At 41.2% G+C, this 23647-nt stretch overlaps 1 protein-coding gene across 2 annotated transcripts in view; it reads right to left on the minus strand.

The window, feature by feature from the left end:
• LOC124595968 (B-cell lymphoma 6 protein-like) overlaps positions 1–23647 on the minus strand; it is a 105959-nt gene that overhangs the window by 56769 nt on the left and 25543 nt on the right. For both annotated transcript variants that reach the window (XM_047134905.1, XM_047134906.1), the window contains exons 2-3: positions 18758–18940; positions 15404–15607 (exon numbers count right to left, since the gene is read on the minus strand). In XM_047134905.1, the coding sequence (XP_046990861.1) occupies positions 15404–15607; positions 18758–18940 (387 nt within the window). The remainder of the gene's footprint in view (positions 1–15403; positions 15608–18757; positions 18941–23647) is intronic.

A 23647-nucleotide genomic window follows, 5' to 3' on the forward strand; every position in this document is an offset into this window, starting at 1 on the left:
TACTTAGTAACCTACAAATAACAAAAATGAGGAATTGTAAGCACTAGCCTTCTGATGATTGATGGCTGGTATACAGACACACTTGCATTAGCTTTTCACCTACAGTGCAACTTATTCTAGTGTAAGTACTTCTCTCTCTCTCTCTCTCTCTCTCTCTCTCTCTCTCTCTCTCTCTCTCTCTCTCTCTGGACACAACCTCTGGTTCTGACTGCTTCTGATTAGTAAGATTTATTGCCACCTTTAGTTTGTATATGTCTACTGGCAGAGTGTGTGGTAAGGGAGGACACAATGCCAGCGACAGAGTGTCTGGCAGGGAGGTGCAGCTCAACAGCTGCAGCCTACGCACAAATATATGTCTCACATAACTTGTAAGCTACAGCGAGCCTGCATATGACGGTATTAACAGGTTATGTCAGTATGAACAGTATAGGCTTTCAAAGTCAACAGTTTCTCAACAGAGCACCAAAAAAGGAATAGCTGCCTAAACGAAGGACCAATCAAAGTAAAATGTGATACCCTACGAGCTGCCAAAAGGAAACCTTATAAAACAAAAAAGGGATAAAAAGTAGCATAGCAGACAACATCACTTACTATGGCACTGACAGCATCAAATAAAGAACATGTGGTGCGTGGAATTAAGTCAATCCCATGATAACCTAGTCAGTAATATTACCTGAAAGTACAATTTACTTCTCAATCCTCAATGTCTTCTTTAATTGGTGAAGCCTTGCGAAATACTTGGAGCAACGTCTTACCCCTCCTTCAGTCTCTATATAAGTGACTGGAACAATGGTTCCTGCAACCATCTCACGTTTGTAACGATATTTCTGAGCCTTCATCTACCTCTTCTGACAAAAATATAATGGCATTGCATTATGAAAAACCTTTCCTGCATCTACAGACTGCTCCAAGTATGCAGATCAGTAGGTGACAGTCAACTGAGGCAGCATCCCTTCAGAACAATGGGGTGGAAATGCCCTGTGTTCAAAATGAGAAGGTCTTTCTACACAAGTGTAACATTATTTTGCATGATCTCTACTTGGACTACCACTTTTATTTTGCAGAACATTTTATTTAAAAGGTGTACTACTTTGCTTCCACCGTTTGCTGATAGGTTGCGACACAATAGTAAGTAGCGGTCGAAAGAAACAGATCGTAGACATCGCGCAGTTAGCTTGGACCTCGGTCAACATAACCTCATTCAAACATTAGTCGATTTGTGTATGCATAATAAAGTTGTTCTTGATTGAAAATGTCAGTTTATGACCCTAATTCTCCTCATTTGTGGGAGGTGCTACTGTTTTGTTTCAATATCGAGAAAACAGCAGCTGAGTCTCATTGAATGTTCTCAAGTACGTATGGTAAGGACGCTATTAGTGAAAGAACATGTCATGAGTGGTTTCAATGCTTCAAGAACGGTGATTTTAACGTCTTAGACTGGCATAGTGGTGGAAGTGAGAATGATTTTGAAGATGCAAAATTGGAGACATTGCTGAGTGAAGACTCGCGTCAAACTCAAGAAGAATTGGCACAATTAGTGGGAGTGACACAGCAAGCCATTTCAAAACGTCTCAAGGCTATGGGCATGATTCAGAAAGAAGGAATTTAGGTCTCGTGTGAGCTGAAACCAAGAGACGTTGAACAGCATTTGTGTGTTTGTGAACAGTTGCTTCAAAGGCAAAAAGAGAGAAGGCATTTCTGCACCGCATTGTGACCGGGGACAAAAGATTGGTTCATTACGATAACCCTAAATGCACAGAATCATGGGGTTATATCTGCCATGCTTCCATGTCGACGGCCAAACCGAATATTCACGGCTCCAAGATGCATTTGGTGGGACCAGCTCGGCGTTGTGTACTATGAGGTGTTAAAACCAAGTGAAACAACTACAGGTGCTCGTTATCAAATGCAATTAATGCGTTTGAGCAGAGCATTAAAACACAAACAGTCGCAATACAGTGAGAGGCACGATAAATTGATTTTGCAGCACAACGCTTGACCCCACATTGCATAAGAGGTCAAAATGTACTTGGAAACATTAAAATAGGAAGTCCTACCCCACCCACCATATTCTCCAGACATTGCTCCCTATGACTATCACATGTTTAGATCAATGGCGCATGGCCTGGCTGACCCACACTTCCAATCTCATAAAGAAGTTGCAAATTGGATTGATTCGTGGATCACTTCAAAAGATGAATAATTTTTTAGACGTGGGATTCGTACACTGCCTGAAAAATGGGAGAAAGTAGTGGCCAGCGATGGAAAATACTTTGAATGATACATTTGTAACCAATTTTTTTTTTTTTTTTTAAATGAGAACTTGTAACTTTAAGATAATGTAAACAGAAGTTCCATCACAGTGGTATTAAATTATGCTTTTATTCCATAATATCCAATGTTACTATTATTGAAAATTCATAGAAGACAGGCTACACCCCCCCCCCCCCCCCAAATATGAACCATTTTGGGAAAGGGAAAGACAATGACTGCAAACTTGGGAAAACAATTCTAAAGCATACACAAGGAACTACAAAATTAATATTTCTAAAATTAGGAAAATATAACCACTCACCTACAATGGACTGATGTGTTGAGCAAAGAAACACATAAGAGAAAACACATGCTATCTTTTGCACTCTTGCTCTCTCTCTAGTAAAAGTATGCAATTTGACAGATGTCTCAGTGGCTGCACAAGATGAAAGGAGTTCAAAAAGAAAAGTGAGCGGGTTGGGGAGGGGGGGGGGGGGGAGAAGAAGGTGGAGATAAAGATGAAGAGGGAGACAGAAAAGGGGAACAGGAAGGGGGAGGGGTAGGGGGTGTGTGTGTGTGTGTGTGTGTGTGTGTGTGTGTGTGTGTGTGAGAGAGAGAGAGAGAGAGAGAGTGTGAGAGAGAGAGAGAGAGAGAGAGAGAGAGAGAGAGAGAATGGCCCCCTGCCAGGGGGAGGGAGGGGAGAGTGATGGGAGAAGCCATACACAATCCAGGTAGGCAAGGAATGGTGTGGACAGAACACAAGAGACAAGGCGGAAGATAAGGCGAGGCAATGGGAAACAGATTAACAGAGATTTATGCCAAGGGGAATGCAAAACTGCAAGATATGTTGGAGAAAATTCTCACCTGTGTAGTTCAGAGAAACCTGTACTGGAAAGAAGTATCCAAATGACCTGTGTAGTGAAGCAACTGTTGAAGTCATTTCTGTTGTTGTGTGCAGCATTTTTGGCAACTGGGTGGTCCAGTTTGCGGTTTGTCAAAGCTTGGCAGTAGCCTCTCATGTAAGTAGACAGTGGGGTACTTGTCATGCCCACACAGAATGCAGCACAGTAATTGCAGCATAGCTGATACGAGGGGAAAAAAAGAGAGGAATAACATTGCCATGTGTGGAGCTTGTGTAGTATATATTTCTGCCAGTAGGCGTGTACAGTACAACTCACTGCCAGTTCAGTGCTGCCGCTGTTTTCGACGTGGCTTGTTCTGTTCATCTGTAGTGACTATTTTTGCTGTCAATTCAATGTTTAGTTCTTGTTTCGGTTTTTATGATGGCAAATTTAAGTGAACAATGTGCAGTTGTGAAATTTTGTTTCCTACTTGGTAAAAATGCTGTTGAAACTGTTTTAATGTTAAAACAGGTTACCAAGATGATGCTACGGGAAAAACTCAAGTGTAGGAGTGGTTTGCTTGATTTAAAAAAAGGTGACATGTCGATTGATGACAAACCTCATTCTGGACATCCATCAACTGCCCGAGTCGATGAAAATATTTAAAAAATTCGAGGGCTTGTGCTCACAGACCATCGACAGACAACTGATCAACAGTTAGAGATTAGTGGGTTATCTTGGAGCCCAGTTTGTAGCAGACAGGAGACTGGGTCTTCTACCACAACAACGCACCTGCGCACACAGCCATCATGTTAAGACAGTTTTTGTCTAAAAATGGCATGGTTCTGTTGCCCCCACAGTCCTTACATGCCTGACCTGGTTCCTTGCGACTTTTTCTTATTTCCACACATGAAAAGGGGCATGAAAAGACATTGATTTGACAACTTGAAGTAGTCAAGAAAAAATGAGGGAGAGGTTGTCAGCCATTTTTAATAATGACTACACATAATGTTTCAAACAGTGGAAGCATCAGTGGAACAAATGTATTAGTTGTAATGGAGAGTATTACGAAGAGGATGAGATTGTTTTGTACAATTTGAAAATATATACATTTTAAAAAATAGTTCCAGTACTTTTCTAGATATCCCCTCATATGGAACATGGCTGTTTCCACACATGGACATGCCATTTATTTGGTAGCAAATGTCTGTGAATGAACTCCAGAAGGAGGTGGTGGGTTGGTGTATGGAAAAAGTCTTGCACCTTAGGGGGCAATAAGGGAATGACCCACGTGGTCCAGGATTGAGAGCAAAATTGTAATGTTGGTGGGCAAGGATATTTTGTACGTTAGGTGGGTGGTGGAACACTACTTTAGGTAGGATGTTTGGTAGGATATTTCTCATCTCATGGCATGACAAGAGGTAGTCACAAAACCACGATGGTGGATGTGGTTGAGTTTTCCAAGGTCAGGGTGATACTGGGTATCAGAGGAGTGCTGGTTGGTGGTTGGTTAAAAGGTTACTGGTGTCAGAGTAGGAGATGACACATGAGGTCTGTTTATGGATAATCTAGATAGAAAAGCTGTCTTCCATTCCATTTCAAACAGTCTCTTCCTTACAGCCTCACCACCCATGAAGCCACTCATCCATTCACACAAGCAAGCACACCTCACACACAGGACTGCCAACTCTAGCACCTAGGGCCAGAATGCAACTACCATGTGGGATGGAAGCAACAGTATCTAGGGGGCAGGCAAGGGGAAGGGATAGCAGTGTATGGTTTGGGGGAGACATAAACACTGACTGGCAGAGTGCAGAGGGACAAGAACACTAACAGGTGTAGCGTCAGGAGCATGTGGAGCAGGGAGGTGAGGAAAATGGAGAAAACGAGGATATGAGTGGGAAAAGATGGCTGGGTGCACTGGCAACTGGTAGGACAACAAACAAATATTATGGGAAACGAGAATGTGAAGGAGGTGATGGGACAGAGAGGGTGGAAACTGCTTGGTCGTGGGCATGATCCCAGTAACTGGAGGTTGAGGCCAGATAACTACGGAAATGGAGAATGTGTTGTAAGGATAACTCCCATCAGCACAGCCCAGAAAAGCTGTTGATGGAGGGGACAATCCAGATGGCTTGAGTAGTGAAGCAGCCATTGAAATCAAGCATGTTATGTTCAGCTGCATGTTGTGCCACAGGGTGATGTACTTTGCTCTCGGCCACAGTTTGGTGATGTCCATTCATCCTGGTGGACAGCTGGTTGGTAGTCACACAAATATGTCAATATATGACAGGTTTTTATATGCCAATATATACCAAGTGGTAATGACCACCAACCAGCAGTTCACCAGAATGAACGGACACTACCAAACTGTGGCCAAGAACAAGGTAGACCACCTGTGGCACAACATGCAGTTGAACATAACATGCTTGATTTCATTAGCTGCTTCACTACCCAAGCCATCTGGATCCTCCTCTCCACCACCAGCTTTTTGGAACTGCACTGATGGGAGTCATCCTTACAACATGTTCTCTGCTCCTACAGTTACCCGGCCTCAGCCTATGGTAACACACTGCCACCTCCACCAAAAAGTTACCATCCCCTCTGTCGTATCACATTCTCTCCAGTCTCGTCTCCCACCCTCTTTCTTTGTGGCCCTCTGCCAATGCACTCACCTATCTTTCCCCACTCCTCTCCTTTTTTTACTCTGTTTTCCCCACCTCCCTGGCCCACAACCTCCAGATGCCATGTCGGCTGGCATTGTAGTCCCTGCACACTCCGTCAAACAGTGCACCACTTTCCCATCACCTGTACACTGCTATCCCTTCACCTTCCCTGCCCCCTCCAAACTGTTGCTTCCATCAAACGTGACAGTTGCATTTTGGCCCAAGCTGCGAGGGTTCGTGGTCATGTTTGCATGAGGTGTGCTTGCTTGTGTGAATGAACAGTGTGTGTTTCTCTTTTTCTGGTGAAGGCAATGGCCAAAAGCTATGTGTATGTGTCTTTTAACTGCGCCTGTCTGCAGCTTAATGTGTCATCTTCACAGTAAGTAGCAATCTATCTTTTTCAACATTGCTGATGTTCTAACCTGGAGTTTTCATTGTCTGACTATACGCACATAATATAGATGTATCTGCTTATAATGATTCATATAATTTTATCTTATCTTAAATCAACTTAATTGTATGTACTTTTAAAATATAATTCTGTAAGCCATACGTCAACTAAATAAAACATCCCACCCAGCTCATCCGTAAACAGATCTTTTGTGCCATCTCCTCCTCCTGACACCAGTAGTCCTGATAAAATCCTCTCAAGCCTCCAGGCAAGTCAAGTGGTTTAAAATCCATGAGCTTTAAGAAAAGTACTCCTTGGCCACTGTCAAGTGGCGACTGTTGTTTGGATGCAGCTACCATCCTTATATAGCCATGCTGCCGTCTCTGACATCACTGGTGCTTGTTCCACTGCCATATAAGGTAATGTTTTCATTATGCAGCTGCTTCAACCTTCCACTACCTGTATCCTAAGACGTGCTTAGCTAAAGGTCGCCATTTTTATTAAGGATGTTGTTACAAATTTTTACCTCAATCACTTCTTTTATTACGCTATCTCATGTCCAAGACAGTCCATTTCGTACCAGATGTTTCCTCAAATGCAATACGATGTCCATTTTATAGAGCAATGCTCTGCTACTGTCAATTTCTAAGGGTACTAGAGGCAAAAACATCTGTTGTGTTCTACACAGCTCTGTTTAACAATATTCACAGTCTGTTCAAGATAAAACTGTCCAAATCCAAGGGATATTTCAAATATACCTGATGTTTTGAGGCCTACATCATTTTTCACAACCCTCATGATCTGTCAATTTTTTGCTGGAGCCCTGAAGACGAAATTGATTCTATGCCTCTTTAGGAGACTATCTTCCCTATTACTGGATCACAGAATGGCAAAAACACAAGCTTCTCCGACTCCTCCCCAGAGACCTTATTTCCGTGTTCTCAGAAAGAGGCTTGTGAAATTTGGTGGTTGTTGTAGCTGCTTTCCTTGAACACTTTCTGTAACCAGCTCAGTTCTTTCAGCAGGTTTCCTGCATCTGAGACAGCTTCCTCTCAATGTACCAAGATCCTCAGAATAGAATGTTCCTGCAACAGGTGGTGATAGGTGTTAGTGTGCCAATATTCCTTCACCAAAGATGACGAAATAAATTTTTCAGAATTCAAATCAAGAACAACTGTCAACATGAGTGATTTAGACGTAGATATCCTCAGAGCAGTGAATCAACTTAAATCACTTAACAAAAGCACGTCTTCCTGTCCAGACTGTATACCAACTAGGTTCCTATCAGAATATGCTGATGCGATAGCTCCATGCTTTACAATCATGTATAACCACTCACTCAACAGCAGACCCGTACCCAAAGACTGGAAAGTTGCACAAGTCACACAAAAAGTCAAGAAAGGCAATAGGAATAATCCACTAAATTACAGGCCCCTATCATTAAAATTGATATGCAGCAAGATTTTGGAACATAATATTGTGTCCTAACATCATGAATTACCTTGAAGAGAATGATATACTGACACATAGTCAACAATGATTCAATCAACATCTTTATTGTGAAACACAACTAGCTCTTTACTCACACGAAGTGTTGAGTAGTATTGACAATCCTATTTCAAATTGATTCCATACTTCTAGATTTCCAGAAGGCTTTTGACACTGAACCTTACAAGCAATTTTGAAATCAAATTGCATGCTTATAGAATACTGTCTCAGTTATGCGACTGAATTCCTGATTTCCTGTCAGAGAGGTCACAGTTTGTAGTAACTGACAAAGTCATTGAGTACAACAGAAGTTGTCTCTGGCATTCCCCAGGGTAGTGTTATAGGCCCTCTGTTGTTCCTTATCTGTGCAAATGATTTAGGAGACAATCTGAGCAGCCATCTTAAGTCATTTGAAATCCACATGAGTGCTAAAAGGAATCTGTTAAAACTTCGGTTACACAATAAATCAATCAAATCTAAAGGCTGTAAATTCAACTAAATACCTAAGAATTATGATTACAAAAAATTAAACTGGAAAGAACACACAAAAACAAACGTCATTGGAAAGATGAACCAAAGACTGCATGTTATTGGCAGTGCACTTAGAAGATGCAAGAAACACGCTAAAGAGACTGCCTACACTATTCTTGTCCATCCTCTTTTGGAGTATCGCTGCGTGGTGTGGGATCCTTACCATATAGGATTAATGGAGTACACTGTGAAAGTTCAAAGAAGGGCAGCACATTTTGTATTATAGAGAAATAGGGGAGAGAGTGTCAGGCCGTGATACAGGATAAGAGGTGGAAATCACTAAAACGAAGGCATTTCCCATTGTGGCGGGATCTTTTCACGAAATTTCAATCAGGAACTTTATCCTCTGAATGCAAAAATATTTTGTTGATACAGACTTACATAGGGAGAAACAATCATCAAAATAAAATAAGGGACATCAGAGCTCACAAAGAAAGACATAGGTGTACATTTTTTCTGCATGCTGTTTGAGAGCTGAATAACAGAGAGTTACTGTGAAGGTGGTTCGATGAACCCTCGGCTAGGCAGTTAAATGTGACTTGCAGAGTAGTCATGCCGATATAGATGTGGATAGCAGTCCTTGAGGATGGATTTTCTGGTAAACACTGAGGCTGAGACACCCATTTGCTCTACAGCAGATGAGGACATCATAGAATGGCACGGCACAATCTGTCTATCTATCTCCATCAGAACTTGATGTTGTCCCGGATATTGCTGATGTGGTCCAAGAATTCACTGTCATTTCCTACCCAGTACAAGACAGGCTTGACACAAACAATTGCTTCTGACAATGGACCTCCTTTTTCAACAGTGAGGCCGAATGTTTCGTTAATATGTTCAACATACAACTGTCAAAACTTTGAGCTTCACATTTACCGGAAGTTGCTTTGCTGATGTTTCTGAGTTCACATTGTACTTTGCCCGCTCCTGATATTTCGGTGGTAGAACATTTGCATGGAAGGTAACTAACTGTATGCTTCACTACAAACACTACCTCAGGTATCCAAAATAATACGAAGCCAGCGCTTGGTGGCAGGAATCTGACTTGGCACAATTTGTGTTACTGTATTCTGTTCAAAGCAGGGCTGTGTCGCATCATGAGTGAAATGAAGCAGTTTGAGTGTTCAGAGTGTGGAAAGGTGTATTACCTATTGTGCAGTTCTAAAGCATTAACTGCTCATCGAGCATTGTAGCACTGCAAAATGGCATCAAGAAGGTGCTGACCCATGTGCCAATGGAAAGAATAGGCAGCACCACACCTCCAGGAAGACAGAGTTCAGCACCCCCTGTCAACGCTGACTTAACCAGCCACCCACTGCTAGTTGGCCCTAGTTTGGTCACAGACTTCAAGAGCATCAGTACTGAGTAATACAAAGACAATACTCAGTCTGTGTTCTGCAAAGTAGTGATAAGAGAGTAAATTTAACTGCATGTAGGAAGCCACCTCATGGCGAGAAGTTGAATATTGCTTCTTCCCATAACAGAAATACAGTTTTCTATTAATTAGAAAGTGTTTTGTACAGATGATTTTGGATTCCTGCCACCAGCCATCGCACCTTCTCTCCTTCCTTTTTTGTGTTGGTGCTGACTACCCAGCAGTCAGCACAACACCTACAACAAAAACACGAGATAACATGTCTCCAAGGTACATCTAGGGAAGCTGCAAGTTGTGACGCCTCTTCTAAGAAGCCAAAATACTTATGCAATCCAATGTCATCTCTGCAACATAAATTTCAGTTTTGAGAAGAACGTGAGACATCATCGGAGTCATCATGGTGAGTTTGTTGGTGGAGATGGATCAGTGAGGTGCTACATTTGTAATTAGTTAAGTGCTCACAGAAAACTGTTTGTCCAAACGTTTAGCAGTGGCACACAATATACAGCTTATGAGCGAAGCACTGAATTTAGCATCTTTTGACAACTTTTAGAATTGGGACAACAAAACAGAGAAGTTGACATATTCATTTTATGGCAAGAATAGTGGGTCTCAACTTGCTGCTGACAATTCTGTAAGACACTACTATTTATACCATCATTCAGGCTGTTTTACTATGAAAGATAAAGGTGCCAAACATTTAAAGCTGCCAGGCAGCAATAAAATCTCAGGAGTGTATCCATCTACGATGAAATTGCATCAAGCTGAAGATGGGAGGTGCCTAGTGAAATATATCTCGACCCATGTTGCCCACTAAAATGATCTTAAGTCTCTTAAATTCCTCAAAAAAAGAGAAGGAAAGTGTAGTGGTGCATCATACAGCAAATAAAATTCCATTTCATGTTATTTTAGACAAAATTTGGGACTCGGTAACAGATTCTAAATTGAAAAGAATATACACATTAACAAAACAAGATCTATACAACACCTAACAGTGTTATAACCTGTGCTCTATCTCCGTCAGACACCAGAATGATGGGACCAGTGTTGAGGCATGGGTACGGGAAGTAAACCATTAACACCATATTTATTTACAGTTTTTTAATGTGCTAGAATTACTAAAATAGCTATTATGTTAAGAGATAAATGCTAAGGTTATTGTTATAGCATGGTAACGTAAGTTTTAAAATAAATAGTCACCACTGAATTAATTAAATATTCATAAGATAATACAGTACATATATGGGACGAATTGAAGGGCTCTGTGAAAGAAAGTACTAACGCACCAGACAATATTTTGAGCTGCTACATATTATGTGTTTAATTAAATTTAATGTAAGGAACTGAATTTCAATAAATCAAAACAAATTATGAGCTCTGCTTTTATATGGAAAAGTTATTATGGCTTTTGCACCTAAGTGAAGTGCATGTTCCGGTGACAGCTCAGCCAGCACTTGCTTCATGACATTTCAGCAGCTGTCATCAGTGTTCTGAGCGAAGCTGCCAGTTATCTTCCTGTCGCTAAGGTTGAATAGTTTTCCTGGCTGTCACAAGATACAATGTCAGGAAGTGGGTTGGTTTGCACTGCCTCCAACCAAGCAACCAGCCTCATCAGTATGCATGGCAAAGGCCTCCCTCTGTACCTGCCAAATGCGTGGGGAGAAGTGCAAGATCAGCTGTTATCCAGTCAGCTGCGCTTTCAAATACATGCACCATCAGTTAAACTGCTGTGTTTTCTACAGCCACCAGAGTGGCACAATGGTGCTGCCATGAATAATTATTTCACTGCTGATGAGATGCAAGCAACCCCTCTCTGGAGATCCAGCAGCAGGTGTACTTAATTTTGAACATTCATGCACTGACCCCCATTTTGAGTGTTTGCCAATTGAACAACATTTACAGACTTTCATAGTAGCCAGGGCTCAACATCTTCTGAATAGACATTGTATTAGAGAGTGACAGATTTATAAATATTTTGTATCTGTATATGTTTCAACATTCAAATCTATTGCTAGCAACTGACACTGCAATCTACAGCAACAAAGTTATGTATTATTTTTAATATCTGAATTCTCTGTTCATGAGCGACATCTGTTTCTCACTCCTATGTTCACTAAAGAGCCACACAGCATACAAAGGAAAACATAGCACTAGGCAAGTTTCTACACTAACCCACTGTGCTACCTATGCCAGCGCATCTGCCACTGTTGTGATGTGTGCTGGCACGGATACTGAATTTTTCTCTCCTGAAAAGGCCGCACAGGGCCAAAACTGATCAGGCTTGGGCCAGCAAAGAACTGGACAGCCCCTGGAAAACCAGACAGCGGATGAACCACCAGAGGGGGCAACATTGATGCTGATGGTTCTGCTGAAAGGGAGGCAGGGGCAATTGGGGGGGGGGGGGGGGGGGGAAGGCGTGTCTACCGGCGGCAGTGGAAGTGATGCCACCTCCACCAGCGAGGAGACTGAGGAAGAGGAGGAGGAGGAGGAGGCTGAACAAAATCCATGAGCTCCACATCGGCAGGAGAAGGTGTGGGTTTCACTGGGGGTAACTGCTGTAGATGAAGGGAGGACAACGGAGGCTGGGGAGGAGGCAGCAATGGGGCAGAATGCCGCTGCAAGTGGAAGTCCTCTCTGGAACAATGTCATGACCCATCCTGCCACCTGGCAGACCAACAGGGAGAGGGCATAACTGATTTTCATGGAACCACCACAACACCTGGCAGCCACTCCTGTCTCCAGCAGAAGAACTGGATTCAAACGGCAGCCCTGGAAGAAAAATGCAGTGGTTCATGGCATGCAACTCTGGGTGCAGCAAATCCAGATCCTGTTGCTAGCACCCATCCAAATGTGCTCCGTGACTGCATGCAATGACTGGCGTTGCCCGATATGTAACCAAAAAGTTTGACAACCCATCATCACGGGAGGTGGCAGACATGGACTTCTTCAGTAGGGTCTTAAATGTATGCATGAAGTGCTCTACCTCTGAGTTAGAACCTGGGTGAAATGGAACGGTAATCAGATGCTGGATAGCACTGCGAATGCAAAAGTCCTCAAGTTTCCATGAGACAAACTGCTGACTGTTCTCATATACCAAGGTCTCCTCAATTGCAAAAATAACTGACAACATGTGAGCTGTAGCAGTCAATAATGTGGACAACAGCTTGGTCACATACAGAGTATTGGACAGTGCATCAACCACTAACAACCACACGTTGCCCGAGAAAGGGATTGGCAAAATCAACGTGCACCTTGTCTCAAGGGAGCTCTGGGACCGATGAAGGAGAGAACTGGCACTGTGATGCAGCCTGGTTCTGTCCTCAAACCCTGCAAGAAGGCATCATCCAATGTGAATACAAGTGCTTCTTGCTGATCGAACTCTGGATTGGGCCCACTGGTAGCTGCAATAATGCATTGGTGTGCTGTGCAATGGGGCTGTAACTAATGTCATAATGACAGTTACTGAGAAAGAGGGCCCACCACTGCAATTGGTGGGCATCCTATCCAGCAGTTTGGAATAAGGGCCAAATAAGAAAACCAATGGCTTGTGGTTGGTGATGAGGAAGAAATTTGCCACACATAGGAAAATGTGGAACCTTTTTGACCCCAAAGTAACAGCTAGCATCTCCTTCTGCATTTGTGAATAACTATGTTGCGCAATGGCAAGCGCTTTTGATGTGTAAGTGATGGGTTGCTTGGTGCCATCTGGGTTCCGATGGGAGACAGCAGCACCAGTGCCAGACTGGGATGTGTCTCAGGCCAGGGTTAAAGGTTTACCCTATATAAAGAAAGCCAGGCAGTTAGAAAAAGCACAAACACTGCCTGAGACACTGAAAAGCCCGCTGACAATCTGCAGACCAGACAAACTGAACACTCTTCTGGCGAATCCAGTTAAGAATTTTGGCAGATTTGTGCCGGCTGGGGAATGACCTGAGCATAATACAAAATCTTACCCAAAAAAGACTGGAGCTCTTCCAGGTTCTTGGGTGCCAGAACATTAGCAGTGGCCTTGATGTAGTTTCCCGTGTGGACAACATCATCTTTATTATGCGCATGACCCAAAAAAATGTACCTCCAGGGAGAAAAAACTGCACTTTTCCAGCTTGCAATGAAGGTATTTCTCCAGGATTCATTGGAAAACAAAGAGAAGGTTTTGTAAATGCTCCTCCTGAGTAGGGTCCATGACTCAGAAGTTGTGAAGGTAATTGATGCAACAGGAAATGTCCTGAATCAACTGCTCCAAATACTATTGGTTAGTTCCAGGAGCAGACGAGATTCCACAATGCAAGGATTAAACTGCTAAAGCCCAAAGGGAGTGTTGAGGAAGTCGAGAAATCTCCTCCGCCGGCAACTGTAGCCAAGCATCACACAAGTCCATGTGGGAAAAATACTAGCCCCCTCCCCCACCTCGACAGCTTCATCAACCACTCTGCCTGTCGCAGAATGAGATACAAATCTGAGACACATTGCACAATGACCGTCTGTTTAAAATGACTGCAAAGGTGCTTTTGATGTGTAAGTGATGGGTTGCTTGGTGCCATCTGGGTTCCGATGGGAGACAGCAGCACCAGTGCCAGACTGGGATGTCTCTCAGGCCAGGGTTAAAGGTTTACCCTATATAAAGAAAGGTTCCAACCACTCTGCCTGTCGCAGAATGAGATACAAATCTGAGACACATTGCACAATGACCGTCTGCTTAAAATCACCGCACAGGCTTCGTCAGAAAAGGCAATTCGTCTGAGGTAACCATCATCGTCCTCAATATGTGATAGCATTTCGACCGCAAAGTAATATCAACATGTACTGTCATTGGGCAACAAGGCCTGAACGATTTGCACTTTGTATGCACAAAACTTGGATAGTTTGTAAACAATTAGACACCAGTTTCATATTTGTATCTTACTTCTAGCCTGAGTTATCAATTTATGTAATCAGGGAAAGACTGTTCGGACACCCTGTATTTCAATTAATGTGGGCATTCCAGAACATGCAGAATATACAACAAATAAATATACTTAAGACATGACAAGAAGCAGCTGATGTGTGAAACAGTCATGGGCAGCAGCAAGGTTTTGCATTCTGGAGAAATGAATCACAGAAGTGATGGCTGCATTGAAAGTGCAATTATCTGCAATAACACATTTCACAATTCACTTATGACCACCTGATTACCAAAAAATCATAACCTTAAAATGCATTGGTAGCATATGATAAATTGGCGAGCTGGAGTAAAAGTCATCTCCCTTGCATTTCAGAAAAACTTTTCTATTAATTTCAACATAACACTGTGCATTGCTTTGATGGAATACAAATTTAGAGATGTACTTCAGCCCAGTTGTCTTCCCTTGTGTGGAGATCCCAAATACAGACATAAAAATCTGCCACAGAAAATAAGATCAAATCTTTGGTTAAAAAGTGATGACATCTGTATTCTGGGATACTGATGGAGTCACACACACCGATTTCCTTGAACCAAACTTCAACTAACTGAGTGGTAAAAAAAAGTCTGGGGAGAAGGAAAATTACATGCACCATACAGTCCATGTCTGGCACCCTGTTGTTTTCATCTCTTCCTTAAAATGATGAATGACCTACATGTACATGTAATAACTCCACGAAACTTGTTTGGCGTACCCATTTATGTGGGGTCCCTGTGTGCAGGGGGAAAAAGGAAAGAGTACGACGCTGAACAGGAAATTCAAAGGGAATTTCTGATATAGTTTCATACAGTTATTTGTACTGTCTTTTGGAAGTAACAGTTATCATTCAACCGTCAGACTTCCAGAACATCTGATCAGATGTATGACAGACAGAGCATCAAGAAGCAGCAGTCATTTTTATTTAATCAATTACTTACCTTGCTGAGTACGAGAACACCACTATCAGGCTGCACATTAAGGGGATTTGCATGGCTGGGGACTTCTGGAATCCACTCAGTTTGCGTTCCAACAGGCTCATCATCCTGTTCTTCGTCCTGTTCCTGCTCTTTTTCTTGTTCCGCAAGAAGAGATTCTATGCCCGCTTCTGTCATGGTGGCCATCTTGACAGCTTCATCCTCGACCTGTTGCAATACATCACGTTACATGAGTTAGTTGACTGAATCTTGTATGGTAGAAAGCAAAAAAGAAAAGAAATCTACAATTCAGTTTTAATTATTGTCACATGAGACAAAAACTTTTTCTGTATAAGCACACAAAGAAGGTTTTATCTAAAGTTGTGAAACAGGGCAAAAGCTGGCAGACATGAGTGTACAACTATTTTAAAATGGTATATCAATATTGGGAGATAAATCTATAATAGGAGAATGGTAAAGGATTAGAAAATATTGTATGGAAAGTTCTTGCAGAATCTGAATAAATTAGGAGTAAAGGTGATAATTCACTGAATAGCTGAGGTGTTGAGTCACTGAACAGTGAATTGTTACCTTTATTTCTGAATTATGTATTTACATAAGGTTTAAAAAAGTGCTGCAAGTATTGGCAGGAAGAAAGTAACAATGAAAGAGACATAATATAGCTTGTGCAATGTGAACCATGCTTACATTGGAAACATAATCCCTAACTGGATGCCTCAGAATTCCACAAACATTTCTGCTCCTTTTTCCTCAACAAGAACAATGTTCCTTTAGCAACCATACCAGTAGTTGACAATATGGTTCTCCAGTACAGCAAAGTTTTCTTTGAAGTACTGGTGCTGAGAAAAGTAGCTAATGGTATTTTAAGGATCTAGGTTTCTGTTTTTATTCATTGATTGATTTTTTATTGTTCCCACTTTATCATACAAAATAAAATGTACAAGTGATATGGGGTGTCAATGAGAAAAAATTTGTAAGGTTTGAAATTATATATAAACTTTGTTGGAAGCTGCTAGTTGCTCTCATTCTCAAATACTGGATGAATATAGTCTGGGTATTTGCATGCAGTGAATTATGCAGCATCAAGACATACACAGTTTCTACATCTATACTCTGCAAATCACTGTGAGGTGCCAGTTATTTGGGTTTCTTCCTGTTCCATTCATGTATGGAGCATGGGAAGAATGATTCTTTGAATGTCTCTGTGCATGCAGTAACTGTGGTAATCTTATCTTCATGATCCCCTTGTGAATGGTACACTGGGGGTTGTAGTATATTCCTAGAGTAATCATTTAAAGGCCGATCTTGAAACTTTGTTAATAGACTTTCTTGGAATAGTTTACGTCTATCCTCAAGAGTCTTCCAGTTCAGTTCCTTCAGTACTTCTGTGGCACTCCCCCATAGATTAAACAAAACTGTACCATTCGTGCTGCCCTTCTCTGTGTATGTTCAATAGCCCCTGTTAGGCCTATATGGTATAGGTTTACACAATTCAACAGGTATTCTAGAACCAGTGGCCCAAGTTTGTAAGCAATCTCCTTTGTAGATTGATTGCAGTTCCCCAGTATTCTACCAATAAACCAAAGTCTATCACCTGCCTTATCCACAACTGAACCTATGTGATCATTCCATTTCATATCCCTACAAAGTGTTACACCCAGGTATTTGTATAGGGTTGGCCAATTCCAACAGTGACTCATTGATATTATAGTCATAGGATACTAAGTTTTTTGTTTTATGATGTGCAAAATTTTACATTTCCCAACATTCAAAGAAAGTTGTCAATCTCTGCACTACTTTGAAATTTTATCAAGATCTGAAACCTTATCAAGATATGATAGATTATTTATGCAGCTTCTTCCATATAATATTTCATTATAGATAGGTGCATCATCTAAAAAAGCCTGATTTTACTATTAAAATTGTCTAACTGTAACACCAGTCTTACTGTGACAAACCTTCAGCATAAAATTAAACTTGTTAATGAGTAGATTCTGATAGAAGTTAAAATTTTTAAATTTGCTCAATAATTATACAAAACTCTGAAAATAAATTTTTTGTTAATGTGGGTGCTGCAAAATTGCTGAATTGGTCGCTAAATGAAAAGCCACTAGTTAAAAAACTAATGACTTTATTTCATGCCTTTCAGGAGATACCCACCATCAGATAGGCATGATCATCTAGGTTTTCAGATGCATAAAGACATGTTGTAGCTGATACAGCTGTAATGGCAGACTGCCATGACATGACTTGACAGATGTATCAGATAGAACGTGTCTTTATGCTTCTGAATACCTAGATGATCATGAGTATCTGATGATGAGTATCTCCTGAAAGGTGTCAAATAACAACACTGGTTTTTTTAACTAGTGGAATTTCATTTAGCGAGCAATTCAGCAATTTTGCAGCACTCATATTAATCTGGAGTATGGTTCCATTCTTTCTGAGTCACTTTATGTCACAATGAAAATTTCTGTTGCCCCTGCAAGTTGTTAGATAGGCAACCTGCAATTTGAGCAGGTGTGCCACGAAGTGGGTTTATCATTTACTAATAATGATTCTTGATAGACATCAAGCCATGCACAAAAACGTGTAAGTTGTGCAGTGTTTTATTATTTAAAACAGTTACAAATTTAAAATAAATCAGCCTTTCCTACAGTGGACAATTTGCTGTTATATTCAAGAATCAAACCTGAATACACAGGGAAAAAAAACTGGTCAGTGTCATATCAGCATGGACTGAATATGACTGACAAAAGTATTCAAATGTACATGTAAGCTTTACATATTTCAATGTATAGAGCCTTGTTCTGGACGTAAAAAAGGGCACACAGAGAGAGAATGGATAGCGGCTGGTCAAATATTTACCAAGGAAAAACGCCAAACAGCCATGCATTTTGAGAAGTTATTTTATTTTGACATCTAATTTCGGTATTTCAATATGCCATTTTCAGGCCCCATATGCACTTCATGTATAGACATTCATGTAACTTCGACAAGAGGTCTTCAAAGCAAGCACTTGAATAATGAATTCACTGTATCCAGATACTGATGACTCCGGAACGGCGATATCGATACATCTGAACGTCTAAACATTAAGTCCATACTGGGCCTGAAGATCACAGACTGAAATGCCGAAACTGGTTCTCAAAACATAATAAATTCTCAAAATCGATGGCTGTTTGGTAATATTCCTTGGTAAATATACCATTGCACCTATAACCACCTACAACATAATGAATGAGCAGTGATTTGAAAACTGGGAACTGCTAAAAAAATTGGTCCAACTCTGTTCCCTGCTAGATAAAATTTACTCACAGTTCCAATTCAACATAATGTTTACACCGATGGACATACCTGTTCTTCATCACCCTGTGACAACACCGTCTCCACTGCTTTCTGATTTGAATTAGCATTCTGTAAAATTGTTTCAAATTTTGCATCAGCGGCAAGGCAGAGTTCTATCAGTTCAGTAAATATTTCCAGTTTTGAAGCACAGTCGAGGCATATACTTTTAGGCTTAAGGTCATCTTCAGTAACCTACAAAAAATTTAAAATTACTGCTTTGAAGGAGCAACTGGTGATATGTGTTCAGCAAAAAGAAAAACAGCTATAGATAAAACTTAAGTAAACAAATAAATTCATTATCTAAGTCATAAGTGAAGGAATCGAATTGTGCTTTGAGATTAAATGGACTATTGATGCAGCTTTGTAATTTAACCTCATCCAAAGTCATCACAAAGAACAAATTAAGTATGAAAATTTAATTGACTTGCAAAATGTTACATAGTTTGCCTTACACAAATTAAAAAGAGTCATCATATTTATTGAAGGCAACTACAAGGGACAGTCAAATGAAAAACACCCACTGTAACATACAGTCCACGCGTCAGGTGGTGCCACTGTAGTTACATTTCGATACTGTCCCCACTGTGGTAGGGGTACAGCATAGTGCCATATCACAAGTGCACACAGTTGTTGGGTTATGACCTTGGTTTTGTGTTCGTCCAGCTGTTGACACTGAGACAAGCAAAGAAGAGCAGAGAGGTGTGGTTCATTTTCTGGTGGCTGAGGTGTTAGAGTACATGAAAGTAATCGCCACACGCTTGCTGCATACGGTGAACACTGCATGTCCCTGACATGTGAACAAGTGACAGAGGAGATTCCAGGAGTGGTGCACATCGCTGCAAGATGATCTGTGCCCACGACAGGCCAATTAAGCCATTACCCCTGATGTAATGGGGAGGACTGATGGCCTTATCCACGAAGACTTATGAATTTGTCTTCACATCGGCATTAGCTATGGCTCCGTGCATGTCACAATAAAAAACCACTTGCATTACCACAAAACTTGGGTGCTGTTGGTGCCGCATTACATGACAGAGAGGCAAAAGATGGACAGAATGCCAACAAGTCTGAATCATTTACTGCGGTACAACGTGGAAGAGCACGCGTTTCTGTCCCTTACTGGCATCGGGGCTGTTCACACTCGATCTGATAATGTCATGATGACCTTCTTCAACTGCAGGGGCCCTCTGCTCATCAAGTTCTTCAAGCGTGGAACCACAGTCAATTCTCAGCGCTATGAAGAGACTTTGCACAAACTGAGAGGGAACATCTGTCCAAGCTGCTGGAGATGGCGATCACATGTGCATGAGGTGTGCTTGCTTTAGTGAATGGATCTGTGTGTGTGTGTGTGTGTGTGTGTGTGTGTGTGTGTGTGTTTTCTTTTCTGAAGAAGGCTTTGGCTGAAAGCTAAATGTGTAACAGTCTTTCTGTTGTGCCTATCCGCAACTCAACATGTCATCTTTATAGATTACATGTACTCGCGATAGGGATTATGGAAAACCATTCGCTGCAAAATGGAATGACAACAAAGAAAGTTTGTGCTGGACCAGGAATCAAACCCAGATTTCCTGCTTATCCTGAGCGTCACCTTACCATTTGGCTATTCGTGCATGACTCACGGCCAGACCCAAACTTCCCATGTTGTCAACCATGCGTCTACAATCCATACTCATACACATCCATTATGTAAATTTTCGTACAGACAAAACATTCTACTTTAAGTTGCTTGCGCGGTGTCGGTGGATAAATATGATATTCTGTGCCTATGTTATTCTGAAGTATGATGCAAAGTTCCTTTGGATTTGCATGCATGTCCAAAGAAACTTTATATCATAACTCAGAATAACACAGGCACTGCAATAGTGTATGTGTCATCTTCATGGTGAGTAGAAATTTAACCTTTTCCTTGAAGATGAGTTACCCCAGAATTGCTAAATATGTCAACTTACTGATTTCTCCCTACCCAAGTTTTACAATTATTCTAAGTGCAAATTTGACTGAACTAGGTTGTTTTAGGAGTTCCAAAATGTGCTTTTTCTAGTTTGAATAGTCATCAACCTGGACAGGTAAGAATTTTGAAATTTCTGCCCTATTTAATATTTCTTCATCATATGTTACACATATCATTGGTGTAGTGTCCCTAGATATGCAGAACTGAAATGTTGAGCCTTTTTAGAATTAAAAATAGTCAGCGATACTTTTAAGAAAATTGTTTACTATTTCTTCTATATGCATGCTTAGACCCATTACAATACTAGAGTCATTTGCAAAAAGAATTAATTCCGCTTGTTGTATATCAGAGGGAAGATCATTTATATACAAGGTATGGCCACAAAGTGAGTTCGATTTGGTTATATAAAACAAACATGTACAGATACAAAAAAAATATTTATTGTACAAAAATCTACAACTGTTAAACTACTTTTCTACATAGCTTCCGAAATTTTGTAGGCACTTGTCATAGTGTGGCACACATTTTTGTATGCCTTCTTCATAGAAGGTTGCTGCCTGTGTATTCAACCATGTGGTAACATGTTCTTTCAGCATGTCATCGTCACTGAAGTGTTGACCACCAAGGACAGATTTTAGGTGTAAGAAGAGATGAAAGTCGCTAGGGGCGAGGTCCAGGCTGTACGGAGGATGATCAAACGTGTCCCAGTGAAATTCTCACAAGAGTTGTTTGATCACATTTGCTGTGTGAGGTCGAGCATTATCGAGGAAAAACAACACCTTTTGACAGTAATCCTTGGTGCTTGTTCTGTATTGTGCAGCGCAATTTCTTAATGGTCTCGCAGCAACCATTTGCATTGATTGTTTCGCCTCATGGTAAGAAATCAATCGGCAAAATGTATTTTCTGTCCCAAAAAATGGTGCACATGTCTTTTCAAGGTGTCAAGATTTGCTTAGGCTTAACCTTCGTTGGGGATGAAGTGTTCTTCCATTCCACTGATTGCCATTTTGTTTCAGGAGTGTCATACGATACCCAAGTTTCATCCCGCGTGACTATCCGAGAAAGAAAACCATCGCAGTCTTCATTGTAGCTTGTCAAAAACTGAAGTGCACAGCCCATCCGTTGTTTTTTGTATTGTTCAGTAATAATTTTGCGTACCCAAAGTCAGAAAAGCTTTTGAAATTTCAGTTTTTCAGTAACAATTTCATAAATTATTGATCATGATATTTGCAGAACTTCCACAGCAAGGGTACTAAGTGTAAACTTACGGTTGTATTTAAGCTTCTCTTCAATTGTGTGAACGTTCATCACTAACCACTTCATTCTTCATCGAGCACTTGGATCATGTCCTTCATTGAACAGTCTGATGCATCTTCTAACCATTGAATCACTAATAGCATTTTTCTGTAAACCTCACAGATTAGCTGATAAATTTCCTTCAGTTTAACTTTCTTTGCATTTAGAAAACGAATCACAAATTAAGTAGACAGAAAAAGTATGAAATTAAGAAGTAATATCATTAGAAGAGTTGTGTTTCAAAATAACAAAGATTAACAAGTGCTCATAGCTCTAAAGGAATGCATTTCAGAGCACACGTTTACTGGACTTTTTTTTTCTTGTTTTGGTCCATACTACCAGTTCCCAAAACATGGAAAGCAAAGAACTTGCAGTAGTAAGAGATTTGTTTCACAGTATTGAAGATGAAAAATAGCTCATAGCTCTTAAGGTATGCATTTTTGACCCTATGTTTACTGAGACTTTTTTCCTCTGGTACGGTGTACTTTCAACTGTATGCATTTACGCCTTTAATTATGATACACCCTGTAGAAAGAAGTTAAGCAGAGAAGCAGTGAGATTTCTGAGCAGCACATACCGACTAACACTTGCAGCATCTAACTACAACAATTAGACCAGCCATCAAAAACTACAACAACTACACCAGTCCTCAAAATATGTGCACAAAAATACAACTGTTAACTGAAGTATACCTTCAAGGAAAAACAGCATTAGAGAATCATTACCAGAAGCAAGGATATGTCAAAAGAAGGTGAGCTAATTGGTCCATAAGGACTTGACTTGGCAGAAGAAGGGATAGAAGCGAGCTATATAGTTAGACAAAGATTGGAATATGTTAAACACTTGTCCGAAGACATGGGGTGAAGTAAGTGTGCAGACATGAAAAGATTAACACAAGATAAGAGATGCTAGGCATCAAAGAGATTTATGACATAAAAACAGCAGTAATAGGCAAGTTCAATGATGGCGAAGAGTTCTTGGGCTTCCAGCCGGGTGGCAGTATCTTCAAACTGCAACGTTTCGACGTGTGACATACTCGTCATCTTCTGGCGAAGTGCCGAGACTTTGCAGTCGCTTTATACCTGCGGCGTGCCCCCCACCACCTGGCCGCAAGAGGCTGGATCCAGAGGAGCCGGCGGGCGAGGTGGAGGGGGAAGTGGGTGCGCCGTTTGTGTCTCCGTCAGAGCATTCCAGTCGCATCTCGTGAGCTGGACGGTTCTTGGCCCAGCGTACCATCCGCTTCCTTCCTGATCAGTATGTCCAGGAATGGAATACAGCCATTCTCTTCTACTTCCATCGTGAAGGTGATATTCTCATGTATGCCGTTTAGGTGGTCCATAAACTCCTCCAGTGCCTGCCTGCCATGCTGCCAAATCACGAAAGTGTTGTCCACATAGTGGAAGAAGTACCTCGGTTTATGGTGAGCAGTTTGTAGTGCCATCTCCTCAAAGTGTTCCATATAAAGATTCGTGATCCCTGGAGCAAGGGGAGATCCCATGGCCACTCCATCCACTTGTTCATAATGCTCTCCATTGCACTTGAAGTAGGTGGTCGTAAGCGCATATTCAAAGAGCACACTGTTTTTGGCTCGAAGTGCTGATTAAGGAGTGCCAAGGCATCTCGTAGAGGTACTTTCGTGAACAAGGAGGTGA

Source organism: Schistocerca americana, chromosome 2 (assembly GCF_021461395.2).
Source record: "Schistocerca americana isolate TAMUIC-IGC-003095 chromosome 2, iqSchAmer2.1, whole genome shotgun sequence".
Classification (NCBI taxonomy): domain Eukaryota; kingdom Metazoa; phylum Arthropoda; class Insecta; order Orthoptera; family Acrididae; genus Schistocerca; species Schistocerca americana.